A 14,767-nucleotide genomic window follows, 5' to 3' on the forward strand; every position below is an offset into this window, starting at 1 on the left:
GCTGCTGCATCCTGCGCAGAAAGATCCCAAACCCACGATCCCCCATAGGTGCGGATGACACCTTGGGGGATATTTATTACAAAAGTTACACTGAGGAGCAGCGTGGTGAAGATACTCATGTCCCCGTTTGGAGTTTAAATCAAAAGGATACTTTTGTAGAGTTTGGGGCATGTCGAGATTGGTTCCTTGGTACTTTTCCTCCTGGGGAGGTGAATAAGCAAAAGGCGCGAAACCATGAGGGTTTGTACCGCGCGTACAATGTTGGGGAAGCCAATGCTCGCTCTTCTAATCATCAAATTGTGCGCGAGTGGCGTACAATGTATAAGGAGCGAGCTGGTTGGGAAAAGTACCGGGGACCGTCTATTGAAGGAAGCCCAGGATTTTGATCAGTTGAAAAATAAATTTCTAGAAGAGAAGGCCTCCTTTGAGGCGGAGAAGAAAGCTGAAAAGTGGGGGCGCAATGGGTTGAAGAACAAACTCTAAGCTGCTGAAGAACTGCTGGCGAAGGAGCGTGCGGAGTGGAAGAAAGTATGTGAAAACGACAACAAACACATGTATGCTGCGCGTTCCAAAATTACCAACCTTGAGGCTGAAGTTGCCACCTTAAAAGGGAAGGTTGAGGAAGCTCAAGTAGATAAAGAGCGTGTTGAGGTTCAACAGGCTAACTCCCTTTCCTCTTATATTACTTTGTCAAAATATTTCTAACTTCTCCTTTCACAACTTGCAGGTTGAGTTGAGTCCACGGATTGTGAATAAGGATAAAGGCTTAGCTGCAAAGGATGTGGAGATCGCAGAGCTGAAGCGCCGATTGTTTGAGGCTCACGAAAAGAGCGAATCCTTGGAGATAGATCTTGAAGCCGAAAGGGTGAGGGCTGATACTGCCGAGGAGGCGAAGAACGCGGCCGTGGAGGCACGTAACATTAGCACCTTAGCCCTGAATGTGGCTCAGAACAATTATGCTGAGGCTCAATCAATCATGGATACACTTGTTTCTGAGTCCGAATGGATGCGCAACAGAGGAGTAGCTGCGGTGAGTTTCTCCTCCTTTGCCTTATGTTTTTACTTATTGTTGACTTGTTTTCATGAATTTCCTTCTTTTGTATAGATTGCGAATTCCCTGCTAAACGCCACCGAGCTAGATCAAGCGGTTGCAGCGCAGATAGATGCCGCGCGCGCTGTCGGGCATCGTGGTGGCTATCTAGAGTGTGCTCAGCATGTTGAAGAGGCGCTTGGGCAGCATTTTGGCACTCGCCACTGCTCTGTGACTGAACAAGCTGACGCAATGCTTTCGCAAGCTAAGGAGGTCTATGACCATCTCTCCTTGCCTGTTATGGAATTGGTCATAGAAGCTTTGAAGCATGATAATTATGTGGCGCGGCTCAAGTCCATCCTCGAGCATCCAGAGACTGTGGAGTTATCAGATGAGGAGGAGGAAGCCGGCGGTGGTGGTGATGGTGGTAATGAATAGGTGATAGGATGTTTAGGCTTTTGCCTTGTAATATTTCTCTTTTTGAAACTTGTAAACGTTGCGCTGTCGCGCCTTTTGTGAATGGAATCTAAGTTTACCTTTTATTTTGTCAAGTTACAATTATTGCATTGTTGTTAGAAACTTTGGTTAAATTAGCTCGAATAAATGTAAGTGTGGCTCGTTCATGAGTATTATTGCCCGGTCTCACGCTATGTTCGCGGAGGACCTTGGAGGCTTTACTCAAGAGCTCGTAATTTACTGAAGTGTTTTCGTGCTAATCAAAAGTTTAACATGCATTTGTAACATAGAAGACATAGGATGATAAATCATAAAAACGTAGCCACCGTTTGTATTAATTGAAAAGAAAGGCGCATGGCCAACATACATAACTGAAAAAAAGGCGCGTAGCCAACATAGATAAAGAGTGGTTACATATAGCACTTGCGCAACTGTTGCGCGTTCCATGTACGCGGGATGATATGGCCATCTAAGGTGCGCAGTTTGTACGCCCCTTTTCCTAGCACCTCATGAACGATCTAATCTTTTTGCAGCTTGAAAAGTTGTTAAGTTCAGAAGGTTTTGCGATTTGATCGAGACGGTTTGACAACGTGCTAGACAACAGAAACCCCATCATGACCCAAGTTATCCGATCAAACAGGAATCACCCAAACCCGATCAGTCTTCTGGTTCGTGACAGTTGTTCACGTTTAACCCGAAGTCGGTTGTCTCTTTGATATAAACCAGATCTCGAGCCAACACATCACTAAGAAAGAGTAGAAGGTCTGTACGAGCCCCGATTCTATCGGTTTTGAGTGCATTAAGTGTAAAAGAGTTGAAAGAAAGTTAGAAACCATCTTTCAATCTATGCGAAAACATTGTTTAATCATGTGGAAATCCTTATGATCTGAGTTGTTCTTGGTGGAATGAGGCCAAAACTTGAAGTTCATAAGAACTCCATGATGACATCACCCTAGAACACCTCAAATCCGCTGATTTCATGGTTAAAAGTTAAGATTCTAAAGAGAAAATGATGAAGGAGTGTGTGTAGATTATAGTAGTACAAGATTTAGGTTGATTACAAGAATCGCGAGAAATCGAGAGAAATTAGTGCTTGAGCGAGCTGGTCGAGTGGAGGAGTTGTCACATCACAAATGATGTGACAGGAGGGTATTTATAGGTTGCCAAAAAGAGAAAGGAGGGCAAGTGTCGAATAGATGGTCACCTCGATCGGATGATACTCCGATCGGATGGCTATCCGATCAGTTGGCAATCCGATCGGATGGCCATCCGATCGAGCGGTCACTCGATCGAGTGGCTCCGACGAGTTGCGTTTTGGTGTTTCGATTCGCGTGTTGAGCGCTGCGATGCGTTTAAGCGAGATTCAATGCGAGAGATTAATAATAAACATACAAATACTATATCTAACATACAACCATCTTAAGTAGGTTGTGTTTAGCGTTTGCGATTAACCTGCGATTACGATAGAGTTGCGATTGCGTTTCGGTTAAACACCACACAAAATATAACACAATTAAACATGCACAAGTAACACGTAAATAGCACACACACGTAAAACAATATCCAGAACGCATAATTCGAGGTGCGAATGCAATCGCGATGCGATAAGTGATAAAGCGATAAAACATGCGATAAACATCGATTATTCACAGATACTCCACATAATACAACTAAAGTAAACAAAATAAAAGGCTCGATTACAAGTCAAAGAGGTCAAATCAGGAATTAAGCAAGGAGTGACAGATCGCAATTAGCAATCTTTTCTTCCTTTGACTTTAATCTTGACTTTGACTTTGACTTTCGAAACACGGGGTGTTACATTGGATGACTCCGATCATCATGTATCTCCAGCCCGGGATACTGCCAAAGAACAAAGCGAAAGCAAGAAAGGTGCAGTACAAGTCGAACATTACCAAATGTCTGATGGCATTCTATATAGGAAGTCGTACCTTGGACCGCTACTGCGATGTGTAGATCCAGAAGATGCCAATTATTTTATTCACGAAGTACATGAGGGCATTTGTGGTATTCATGCCGGACCAAGAATAGTGGTAGCAAAACTAATGAACGCGGGTTACTACTGGCCAGGGACAGTCAAGGTCCTGAGGAAATGCATTGGTTGTCAGAGACACGCTCCAAAAACAATGCGCCCAAAAAATGAACTGGTCACCGTAACAACGACATGGCCGTTCCAGCAGTGGGGAATAGATATGGTTAGTCCTTTTTCGGAAGCCCCAGGAGCAGTGAAGTTTATCATAGTCGCAGTAGACTATTTCACAAAATGGGTGGAAGCAAAGGCGCTAGCATCAACCACATCTACAATGGTGCGAAGGTTCATCTGGGAGCAAATAATTTGTCGTTTTTGGGCTACCTCTGAGAATCATAACTGACAATGGAACAAATTTCGCTGCTGAAGACCTGCAGAACTGGTTTAAAGAGCTGAATATCGAACATACTTTTTTCTCGGTGGCCCACCCACAAGGAAATGGTCAAGTAAAAGCGGTAAACAAAAGTATCGTGGATGGTATTAAAGCGAGGCTCGGGACACATCGAAGAGGATGGGTTGATGAGTTGCCCAACATACTGTGGGCCCATAGGACTATGCCAAAGACAAGCAACGATGAAACACCGTTCAGTCTAGTCTATAGGTCAGAAGCCGTGATTCCAGCAGAAATAGGTTTGCCATCTCCAAGGATGCTGTCAATGAATGCTGTCAATAATGAAAAAGAAAGAAGGTTGGATCTGGACCTTCTAGAAGAAAGAAGAGAGATGGCAGCAATCAACGAGGAAAAATACAAAACCAAGCTGGAAAAATACTACAACAGCAAGGTCGGAATCTGCACATTCAACCCTAGAGACTACGTCCTGAGACACAACGAGGCGTCCAACGCCGAAAAACCGGGTAAACTGGCTCACAAGTGGGAGGGACCTTACGTCATAGACGAAGTCCTTGGGAAAGGAGCATACAAGCTGTGCACGCTTGACAACAAAGAAGTCCCCATGACTTGGAATGCTCAGCAACTAAGGAGATGTTATATGTAGTCGACCATAGTTTTTATTTTTCCTTGTAATGAATGGCCGCGTGCCCAGCACAGTTGACTTTAATACAAGAAGTGTTGGCTATCCTATCTCTTGAGAATTTTTGTTACAACTACATATATTACTTCAGGCATACACGAAAACATCAATGGCTCAGACATAGGGAACGTTGTAGACTTCCAAGGCTCGCCGCGACTAAATGCACAGTCGGGTCAAGAACACACAACTAAAGCCTGTCAAGCCAAACGCCATTTCGTGCCCACCTACACACGAAAACATCGTAAGCATGGTAAAACAAACATTGTAAGACCTCCAAGGCTGGGCACAGCCGGGTCAACACAATAACCTGTAAAACGATCACTTCGTATACACGAATCAAACTACACGCTCAACGACAGAACAAACGTTGTAAAATTTTCCAAGCATAACGCAATACAATGCAAAGCTAGGAAGACTACCACAATTTAACCTGTCACAGCCATCATTCATTCGTGATACCTAATCAAAGTAATTACACATGCACATATTGTAACAGAAACAAAATTCACAAGTTAACAACCTGTCATCAACATCATATATATACCAAAATATGCCAAAATATCAAACAAACCAAAAGATCAGTTAACAGGAATTGTTCAAGAAAACGAAAAGCAGAGTAATTGTTCTGAAAATTACAAGGCACACAGGCCCATACGCGGCATGCAAGCCGGAAATCATCAATCTTGACGGCTAGGACCTGTATCACCACCCTCAGGATCCTGATCACCAAGAGCTTGCTTCAAGACCTCAACAGCATTAGCCTTCCGCGATAATTTCCCAACAGCTTTCACAATGCCAAATTCGATAAACTCATACTCCTGCGTTTGGCAGCATAAGCAGCGGCACAATCCTCCTTGTATAACGGGAAGTGATAATCTTTTTCATTATTCGAAGTTGTCGCCTTACCCTCAGCATAACCATCTTTACGCCTGTTATTGTATGCAGCCTCACCCAACTCGTACATATATCTAGCAAGTTCATCGGATTTAGCGATACGTTCAGAAATCTGCAAAACCAGAACGAACATGAGAAAAACAGATAATACAACAGACAAACACGAATAGACAAAGGAAATACACCAGAGGAACGGCACGCGCAAGTAACCATTTGCAATCAGCAGCCGTCTCCTCAGCAAGGATTTCTGAAGCTTTGCTCTCTGTATCCTTTTCAGAAGCAAACTTCTCCAACTTGGCTATACGCTGGAGATACTCGTTTTCTCTCTTCTGATACAAGGCACGCTCCTGCTCTTGTTCATTACTGATCTGAGTCTTCTTACCCTTCAGCTTTACAATTTGATCACGAGCATTCTGCATCTCGCGATTGGTTCGCTTACAAGCGATCTCCCACTCCTTTTGCTTGTTTGCATTAAACTGCTTCTCCTTGACAAGTTTATCTTCCGCATCGGAAACCCTCCATAACAACCCCTTTTTCTCAGCATTATACTTCTCTCTCTCTTCTGCCAATGCCTTCTTAGCAGCCTCGAATTCCAACGTATCCCCCCCCTCAACTGCCGTTCTCTTACAATCTCTTGGGAGGTAGCATAACAATTAACCCCAGCATGGATATGATCATCCAAGAGATCCATCCGATGGCGTCTTTTCTAAAACATCCTTTCGGCTGGGGGGAGGGATAAAGAAAAGAACTCACGGTAGTTGTCAATATCATTCATCCGAGAACCCTGAGTCAACTTCCACTGAAGAGCATGTCGAAGATCGTTACATGCAGGATTGTGGGTGTCCCAGGATGCACCTTCAACATGTTGATACTCTGGACTCTGGCGGGTCCCGGATGTACCACCTCCTCCAGCACTTGGCGGACGTTTCGTATCAATAGTGGCATTAGGGGTAGTCTCACTCGATTCCACTTCAGTCTCAACACCATCTTTACGACCCTCATCACCAACAGGGTCAGCAACAACATTTTCCTCCATATGCTCAACTTCAACATCATCCCCTTTACCTTTCTCCTTCGGATCTTGGCGTGGAGGAGATAAATCAACGGTTCAGGACGGAGGAGATTCAGGAGGTGTAATCTGAGAAATATCAACTCTGCGTGTACCCTTACCAGACTTGGGAGCTGCAACATAAAAATCACAAGCAGTTGAAAGGAAGAGAAAACGAAAACAAAGTAACAACAACAGAAAATTATGTTCACTAAGGAAAATCATACCTCGGGAACCAGAACCAGACTTATACATTTTCTCCAACAAATTACCAGGTTTGACACTGAAGACACCTAAGTCAATCTCCGACTCAGATGGCGCGGTAGCAGTTTCCTTTTGCAACTTGGACTTTTTTCTCAGCTAAAGCAGCGGTAGCTTGCGCATCAAGCTCCTTCTTCTTATCTTCAAGAAGTTTTTTCTTCTTCGCTATCTCGATACGACAACATAGTCCAGGAAGGAGAGGTTAGAAGGTCGCTTACGAGGTGCCTCAGACACAGGTTCCTCGGCCTTCTTGTTTTCAGGTTTATCCCATCTTTTCTTCTTCCTGGTCTCCAACTGTTCAGCAGAATCAATCGGAGTTTCGACATCATCAACAGGCTCATTCACCGGCTCATTCACAGTCCCTTGTGGCGGACCTGCACGCGTGGAACGACGGATTAGACCTTCATGCGACTCATCAGAGCCCTCACTCGAAAGGACGATAACTTCCTCTCGAGCAGGGACAGAGTCAACGTCAATATCGTCCATACCATCTTCACCTAACATTAGGGGTGTTCAAAATCGGATATCCGAAAATTCGGATATCCGAATTTCGGATATCCGAAATTTTCGGATACTAGATTTCACTATCCGAAAATCCAACTTTCTATTTAATTTTTATTTTTTTATTATTTTTTTTTATATTTGGAAACGGATATTTTGGATAGTTTCGGATATCCGAATATAAGTTTTCGGATATTTTTCGGATATTTCGGTATTTTCGGATATTTCGGATATTTTCGGATACTTCGGATATTCGGATATCCGAAAAAAATGGAAAATTAAATTTTCGGATATTTCGGATATCCGAAATATCCGAAAATTTTGAAAATCACTATCCGAATCCGAAAAATTCGGATATCCGAATTTCGGATATCCGAAATTTCGGATATCCGATTTTTCGGATATTTCGGATTCGGGTATCAGATATTTCGGATCGGATTTTCGGATACGGATACTTTTGAACACCCCTACCTAACATAGCATTGGCGTAAGCGGCCATGCTTTCACTGATGGGGTGCAAAAAGTTATCTTTTATCTGGTCAACCCATAATGGTCTTCCCTCAGGTAAGACAGCAATCACCATAGCACCACCAGCTTTAGAATCAAACACATTAATCAAGCTGTAGTCTGCTGAAACACACACAAAAAGGGCGTGAAGTGGCACGTAACAAAGCAAAGGGGGAAAACCAAAAAACGAATCAATCACAATGATACCTTTCCCTTGGTAACCATAAATCGGGAAACCCCTAGGGTCCCGGGGAGCCCACAACATGCTCATACCGGCGGCAACGAGAGCCCTCTCTTCAAGTTGGACGATGGGAGTAACTTTCCTAGTCAAAACCTTGTACCACTCTTGATCAGCAAGATTAATCGACACATTCACCTGTGGAACCCCTTCACTCTCAACCATATAATGCATATCAAGGGGAATTATACCACGACGGATATAGAAAAACTTTTGTTTCCAGTCGTGGAGACTTTTTGGTAGATCTATGCTACAAGGGTTAACTCCGGTAGTACGGGAACTAAAGGAGTAGAAACCACCAGTATAAGTGACGAAGTAGAAAACATTGAACTTCTCAAAACTCGGCTCAACACGGTTGGCCCGGCAGATGACTTCAAAATGAGTAATTCGGGGCAAACCCAAAGCACTTATTTGAGAAATATGCAAACCATAGCCGGTAAGAACTTCTCCGATAAACCTGGACATCGGGAGGCGAAAGTTCCCTTCCCGGAAGAAATCAGCGTATAGGGACATGTACCCAGGAGGAGAACATCAAGAGCAGTAGAGTTTGGAGTAGGAAACTGAACTCCCCAGTCGGAAGAACGACCGAAGTTTTGAACCAAATTATTGAGTTCATCTTCTCTCTAGCCAATAACTGCCTGATCAGGCCCTGGAGGATTCCTTGGTTTGTATTTCCTTTTCCTCGTAGAAGTAGTAGACTTCGGAGCAGGAGTCATGATTCAGGCAAGAAAAGATAAAAAAGGAAGAATTCAATGAAAGATAAAGAGAGAAAAAGGAGGAGATTCAGTGAAAATTCAAAGAAGGAAAAGGAATTTGAATTTTGAAAGTGGAAAAAAAATGATAACCGTCACCTATTTATACCCATCGCATTTAATGCGATGGGTAGTGGACCGTCAGGAAGGCAGAAGGACACCCAACTAGGAGATGACACGTCAGAGGAAAGAGAAACCGTCGCCTCGATTTTAGGGCGCGTGGCCGCCACGCACCTGACAGACGGCGAAAAAGTGTCTGACGGTTCTGAAAAGACAACTGTTCATCTCCGAAAAGACGGCAACATCAGACGGCACGTCAGTCGTGTCAGTTGTCCTTATCCTAACATAGAAACTTCTCTTAGAAGAAACCGCCAAAAAAGTAAAGTCGCCATCATACGCCATGCGCCATTTCACCCCAACCTCGCAAGGCTGCCACCATGCGCCGTGTGCCACTTTGGCTCAACTTTGCAAGGCTGCCACCATGTGCCGTGCGCCGCTTTGGTTCAACTTTGCAAGACTGCCACCATGCGCCGTGCGCCGTTTTGGCTCAACTTTGCAAGGCTGCCACCATGCGCCGTGCGCCGTTTTGGCTCAACTTCGCAAGGCTGCCACTAGGCGCCGTACGCCGTTTTGGATCAACTTCGCAAGGCGCCCACCATGCGCTATACGCCGTTTTGGCTCAACTTCGCAAGGCTGCCACCATGCGTCGCGCGCCGTTTTGGCTCAATTTCGCAAGACCATCGTCATGCGCCTTACAAAGACAAACAACAAAGACCACTACCCTTGTAAGTCCAGAATCCCTCCTAGACGATCAACTCAACTAGAAGGCACACTGGACTGGGGGACTTGAAGAGGTATGGTCCCAATTCCATGCACACATGGCAGGGACCACACCATTGTTTCCGTCCAACATGGCGCCTACATCGGCAAGTAAACCCAGAAGCTTCTAGAAGCTTCTGGAAGACGTCAAGGTGGCAACGAAGATGCTCCTCCAGACAAAAAGGACAACACGTGTCACCAATAACCAGACGCCATGTGGACCTGCGACATTACCTGGGGGCAGATCGACAGTTGCAGTACCGATCCTCCTACATGGACAAATGACGGCGCGCCACGTGTACCACTATCCTGACCACAGCAGAGGAGACCAAGAGGATATTCTCCTTGGTCGGACAGCTGGCGCCCAATAGCAGCTGGCAAGGTCTCTCCTCCCTCCTTCACCCTCCGGCTATAAATAGGACCCTTCACCATTCAGGTTAAACATTCTATTCACCTTACATTTCACCTACACACACACTATTTTCTCCTCAGAACGGTACTTATTCTCACGCCGGAACCCGGTTAAGAGGGAAACCCCCATATTCCCCTCTTAACGAGCTAACGGTGTTGCTGTTTTGCAGGATCTCAGTCTTAGGCGAGTAGAGAAGGAGATTGAACCCACATAAGAGACGACCCAGCTAGTTAACCATCGGCGTTAACCAGTGTTTCATCAAAACCGAACCGGCAAATTTTTCCCAATTAATGAGACACCATGGAATCTCAAAATTGTGTTATGTTGTAATTCAGCTGCATAATGCCTTGTTCAAACTTCAAAGGCTCTTTACCATCATATATAAATCCAGATGAATTCTTTAAAAGATTAGTATCTTTTGTTAGATGTCTTATAAAGAATATGGTCACTTTAAGTGAAGGGTTTGCAGTTAGTATATTCATGAGGTGGTGGTGGTCCATTGTCAAAGACAACCTTTAAATACATGGGTTTGGGAGGGAGAGATTTTGGGTTCAAATCCCATAGATGACAGGGAATAAAAGAAATTTTTCGTTCATAAAAAAAGTATATTTTATGAGATGCAGGTGATGAGGAGCTGATAGTCTGTACCTGTTAGATAACGGGAAACATAGCAGAAAAGGGCACAAACTTTAAATAAGCATAACATGGGCTACGATTGGAGTTACGAGCCGTCGACCAGCGAAAAGATCTCAACAAGCTGGATCATGTGGAAAATTCCATTGGTGGTTTGACCGGTTGTCAGACCCGAAATTCTTGATCTAAGGCTCCGATTTTGTAATCAAGAAATTCATTTAGCATAACTTCAAGAAGGCATACATCCAGAGGTTCCCAAATAGGTTAACCTTTCAAACTGATGCTGAATCCATCTATGATTCGACTTTGTACAGTTTTCTATTTAATTTTTAGGGGATGATTTATTTAACTTTTACGGTAATTGTTGTTATAAGGTTTTTGTGTGGCTGATGTTCAAGATCCTAAACAAACATAAGATATTAAGATAAATAACAAAACAAAAGTGCAAGATATAAGAGCACAACAGTTGACAGTAACCAACTCATGAAAGCTTGGATCAACCACAAGAATCAGATAAAATCTGCCCAAATAAATCTAAACACAATAGATTCTCCAACCCATGCATGCATGTGTGACACCTATAGTTTTTTTGTAACTTGGTGCCACTCTGAGCCATAACAAGTTGCAACATGCCAGTAATCATGTCTTATTTGGCGGTGTTATACGCGCAAGTGTACACTATATCGCGCGAGTAGATCGTAAAACAACCACAGCCAAGTATATTCTCAAGATTGTTGTGGATGACAGAAATCTATATATGTGGGTGGGTGCCTTGACTCCTGCTGTTCTAATCTATCTCCTTTGCATACAACTGGATAGAATCATAAACACACTTCATGATAATATGATATGATCTTTTGTGGGGCAGAAACAGACAGATTGGCTAAATGGGTCCCACTACCTCACATGTCCAGCCAGCCCCTTTGTAGAATTGAATACCTCCACCCAACACATATTCTTGCATTTGTTTACTCAATACCCATACCTTTTTCTTTGCCTATATATTTAAGGGAAGTAACCCAAAAGAAGTAGGATAAAAGAGAGATAGTCACTTGAAGTAGCTAGGTAGCTGCTAGTTAAGTTGTTTGGAGTTGTGACAGTTGAAAAGGTTAGTTAAAGAAGTGAAACATGGAAGTTGTTGAGGATGATTTGTTCTTTGCTGATTTGAGTAAGAGGATATCTCTTTTGATTATGGATGATGATGATGAAGACCCTACCCTTTACTGCCCTCCTGTTTCTTTCCAGGTTTAACCCTCTCTCTACTGTATCTCCTCTCTCTTTCTTTCTCTCAATTTAAATCCCGGGGTGTTCATAAACCGTCGAAACTGATTGAACTGTCTAAACTTAGGAAAATTGGCCAGTTTGAAATATGTACGACCTGGTTCACACTTCGGTTGTAAGGGTTTGACGGTTTACGGTTTGGTTTACAGTTTGAAACTTGGAAGCTGCTATTTAACATTTTATTTATTTATAATTATTTTAGGAATATAAAGTTACGTGTATATACTATTATCATTTTTAAAAGTTAAAAAAACAATTATGCTTTTTTAAATAAAAAACTTCGTCTAAAACGCAAAACTGGCATAATTGAACTATAAACCCGTAAAAAGCCGGTTGGTTTGGTTTGTAGCAGTGGCGCACCCGTGAATTATTATCTGTGTGTGTGTGGGGGGGGGGACGTGGGGTTTAACCAACATTTTAAGGGGTGCGGTCGTGATTTTGCCTATAAAATACACAATTTTTTTCCAAGGAATGTGCCCGCCCACCCAACCTATAACCTAGGTCCGCTCTTCGTTTGTAATTTTCCAAAACGGGAATTACTGGTTTGGCCCGAAAATTTCATCAAAATCGACTGAACCAAATCGACAACGCCCTGATTATTAAATCTTGTTTGTTTTTCACTATTCCTGTTCTCTTACAAAATAAATTATGGTAAAGTAACATTGTTTCTTTTCAATTATATTAATGTGTTTTTTTGTGTTGTAGGTTCTCTCTCAAACAACCCATCCAAATCATAACCAAATACCAACTTTCCATGAGCAAAATGGTAGAAGAGAAATCAAAGGAACAGGAGTGTTCATCCCACAATCTTCCACTAATAGAAGAAGCAAGCAGTCAAGATCCAAGTCTTCAAACACAAGGAACCTTCAAACTCAAAGTCAAAGTCAAAGGCATGTTAATACTTCAAGTGGACACTTTCCTCATGAACACTACAATAATCATAATACTAATATTAACACCTCCTACAATTCTTTGAATCACAAAAGATGCTATTAATTAATTAATTATTTAATACCAATTAGTTAACTAGTAGAATATTATATTATATTATATAATTGGATGTATAAGCTCGATTAATCTAATCTGTACGTGTGTATGTAATTAGTATCGTTTTTTTTTTGAAAATATGAGGGATTTTTTTTTTTTTTTGTGGGTAATGAATATATAGTGATCATATAGATCATGTAACTTAAGTTTGTTTAGTAGATAAGAAGCAAGTGTTTAATGTCTTGTAATCCAAGGTGTCAAATATTTTGTCGACAATTTGTATTGATCTTGATTCTAAATAATCATGTCAACCCGTAATTTGTATATATGTCAAATTATTCGTCGAAGTTATAAGATCGTCATTGGCGAAACTACTTGTGACACAAAAAGACGTACATAGAACATAGATAAAATATTCATTGTAACATTTCCTAAGTTTATCATATGATTTAGTTTATCATACGAGTAAAATGCCAAAAAAAAACTTCCTAAGTTTAAGCTACTTTTGTCACTTAGTCCGAAATTAAACATTTCCTATCTGGGTTACTGAGGTTTCATTTCTGTTAACTTCTCCCCTTTTACGTCGTTTTCCTCGTTTAATTAAATATAATATGACATAAAATGACGATTATGCCCTTTATTTAAATGAGGAAAATGATAAAAAAGGAGATAAGTTAACCAAAAAAAAAAAAGTCTAACTCAATTTATTAATTGAATGAAAATAACAAAAAATTAAAATCTCAAAGACCAAAATATAAACTACTAAAACCAACTGTTTTTATTTGTATAAGCTACTGCAACTTCTTTTATTTAAATAAGGAAATAATAGTCACTTTTATAAATGAAAATATCTGTATCACGTGAATGGAAGAATCCAAGCGACTGCCATGTGAAATGTGGGTCACATGACGCGTCACGTGCTTTCCCAATCAAGGTCGGATAGATATACGCCGTATAGACATAATGGGGTATTTAATAAAATTTACAATTAATCGATCTAGTCTATAGTACAATATTATATTATTATATTATCACACAATGAAAAGGTATAAATAGCATGCATTAACTAAACTAAACTTTATCAAAAACAATAAAACGATATATACATGTGTTAACTATAATAATGAATGCTCATATAACATCTCTTCAATTTGTTACCGTATCAGTATAATTCTGATACTTGGTATAGTTTGCGATAACAAAAAATACTTTATTTTAAACAATATATAACTAGTTTCATACAATAGGGACTCATCAGGCAAAACTTTCAAAATGAGGATTCAAGTTGACAGCAGGCTCTTTCTTCAAGGAGGCAAATTGCATTTTACTCGTGTTTTGACAATTTAATGAAATATATATATATATATATATACACACAAAAAGCCTTATCATACATCACGTAGGAGACAATGGTAACCGTTGGATCAGGGGTATAATCACGCATGAGACCACATAATCACGCATGGGACTATAATCACGCACGTTCTATGATAATAACGCACGTTATATTTTTTGTCATGTATGTTAATGTAGGTTAAGCCTTGAAGTACATTATACTTTCTCTCCCTCTCTCTCTCTCTCTCTCTCTATATATATATATATATATATATATATATATATATATATATATATATATATATGGCAAGGTTATTGTAAAAAAGACCAAAAGTGTGAGAAAGGTAAGAAAGAATCTCAGCCATTAGATCTAAATTAACTGAAAAGAGTAAACAAGTAATTTTATCAATAATTCAATTAATTAAAAACTTCCCATAACTGCCACCTTAATTATAGGAAGTATATAACACCATTCAGCAAGTATATAACACCATTCAGTAAGTATATAACACCATTCAGCAAGTATATAACACCA

The 14,767-nt window shown here is 41.2% G+C and overlaps 1 protein-coding gene across 1 annotated transcript; it reads left to right on the plus strand.

Annotated features, from left to right (window-relative positions):
* The first annotated feature begins 11,446 nt into the window (after positions 1 to 11,446).
* Positions 11,447 to 13,629, plus strand: LOC110894110. Its single transcript, XM_022141285.2, has 2 exons — positions 11,447 to 11,874; positions 12,616 to 13,629. The coding sequence occupies exons 1-2, from the start codon at positions 11,758 to 11,760 to the stop codon at positions 12,904 to 12,906; spliced, it is 408 nt and encodes a 135-aa protein (XP_021996977.1). The 5' UTR covers positions 11,447 to 11,757; the 3' UTR covers positions 12,907 to 13,629.
* Positions 13,630 to 14,767: the final 1,138 nt, after the last annotated feature.

Source organism: Helianthus annuus, chromosome 12 (assembly GCF_002127325.2).
Source record: "Helianthus annuus cultivar XRQ/B chromosome 12, HanXRQr2.0-SUNRISE, whole genome shotgun sequence".
Taxonomy (NCBI): domain Eukaryota; kingdom Viridiplantae; phylum Streptophyta; class Magnoliopsida; order Asterales; family Asteraceae; genus Helianthus; species Helianthus annuus.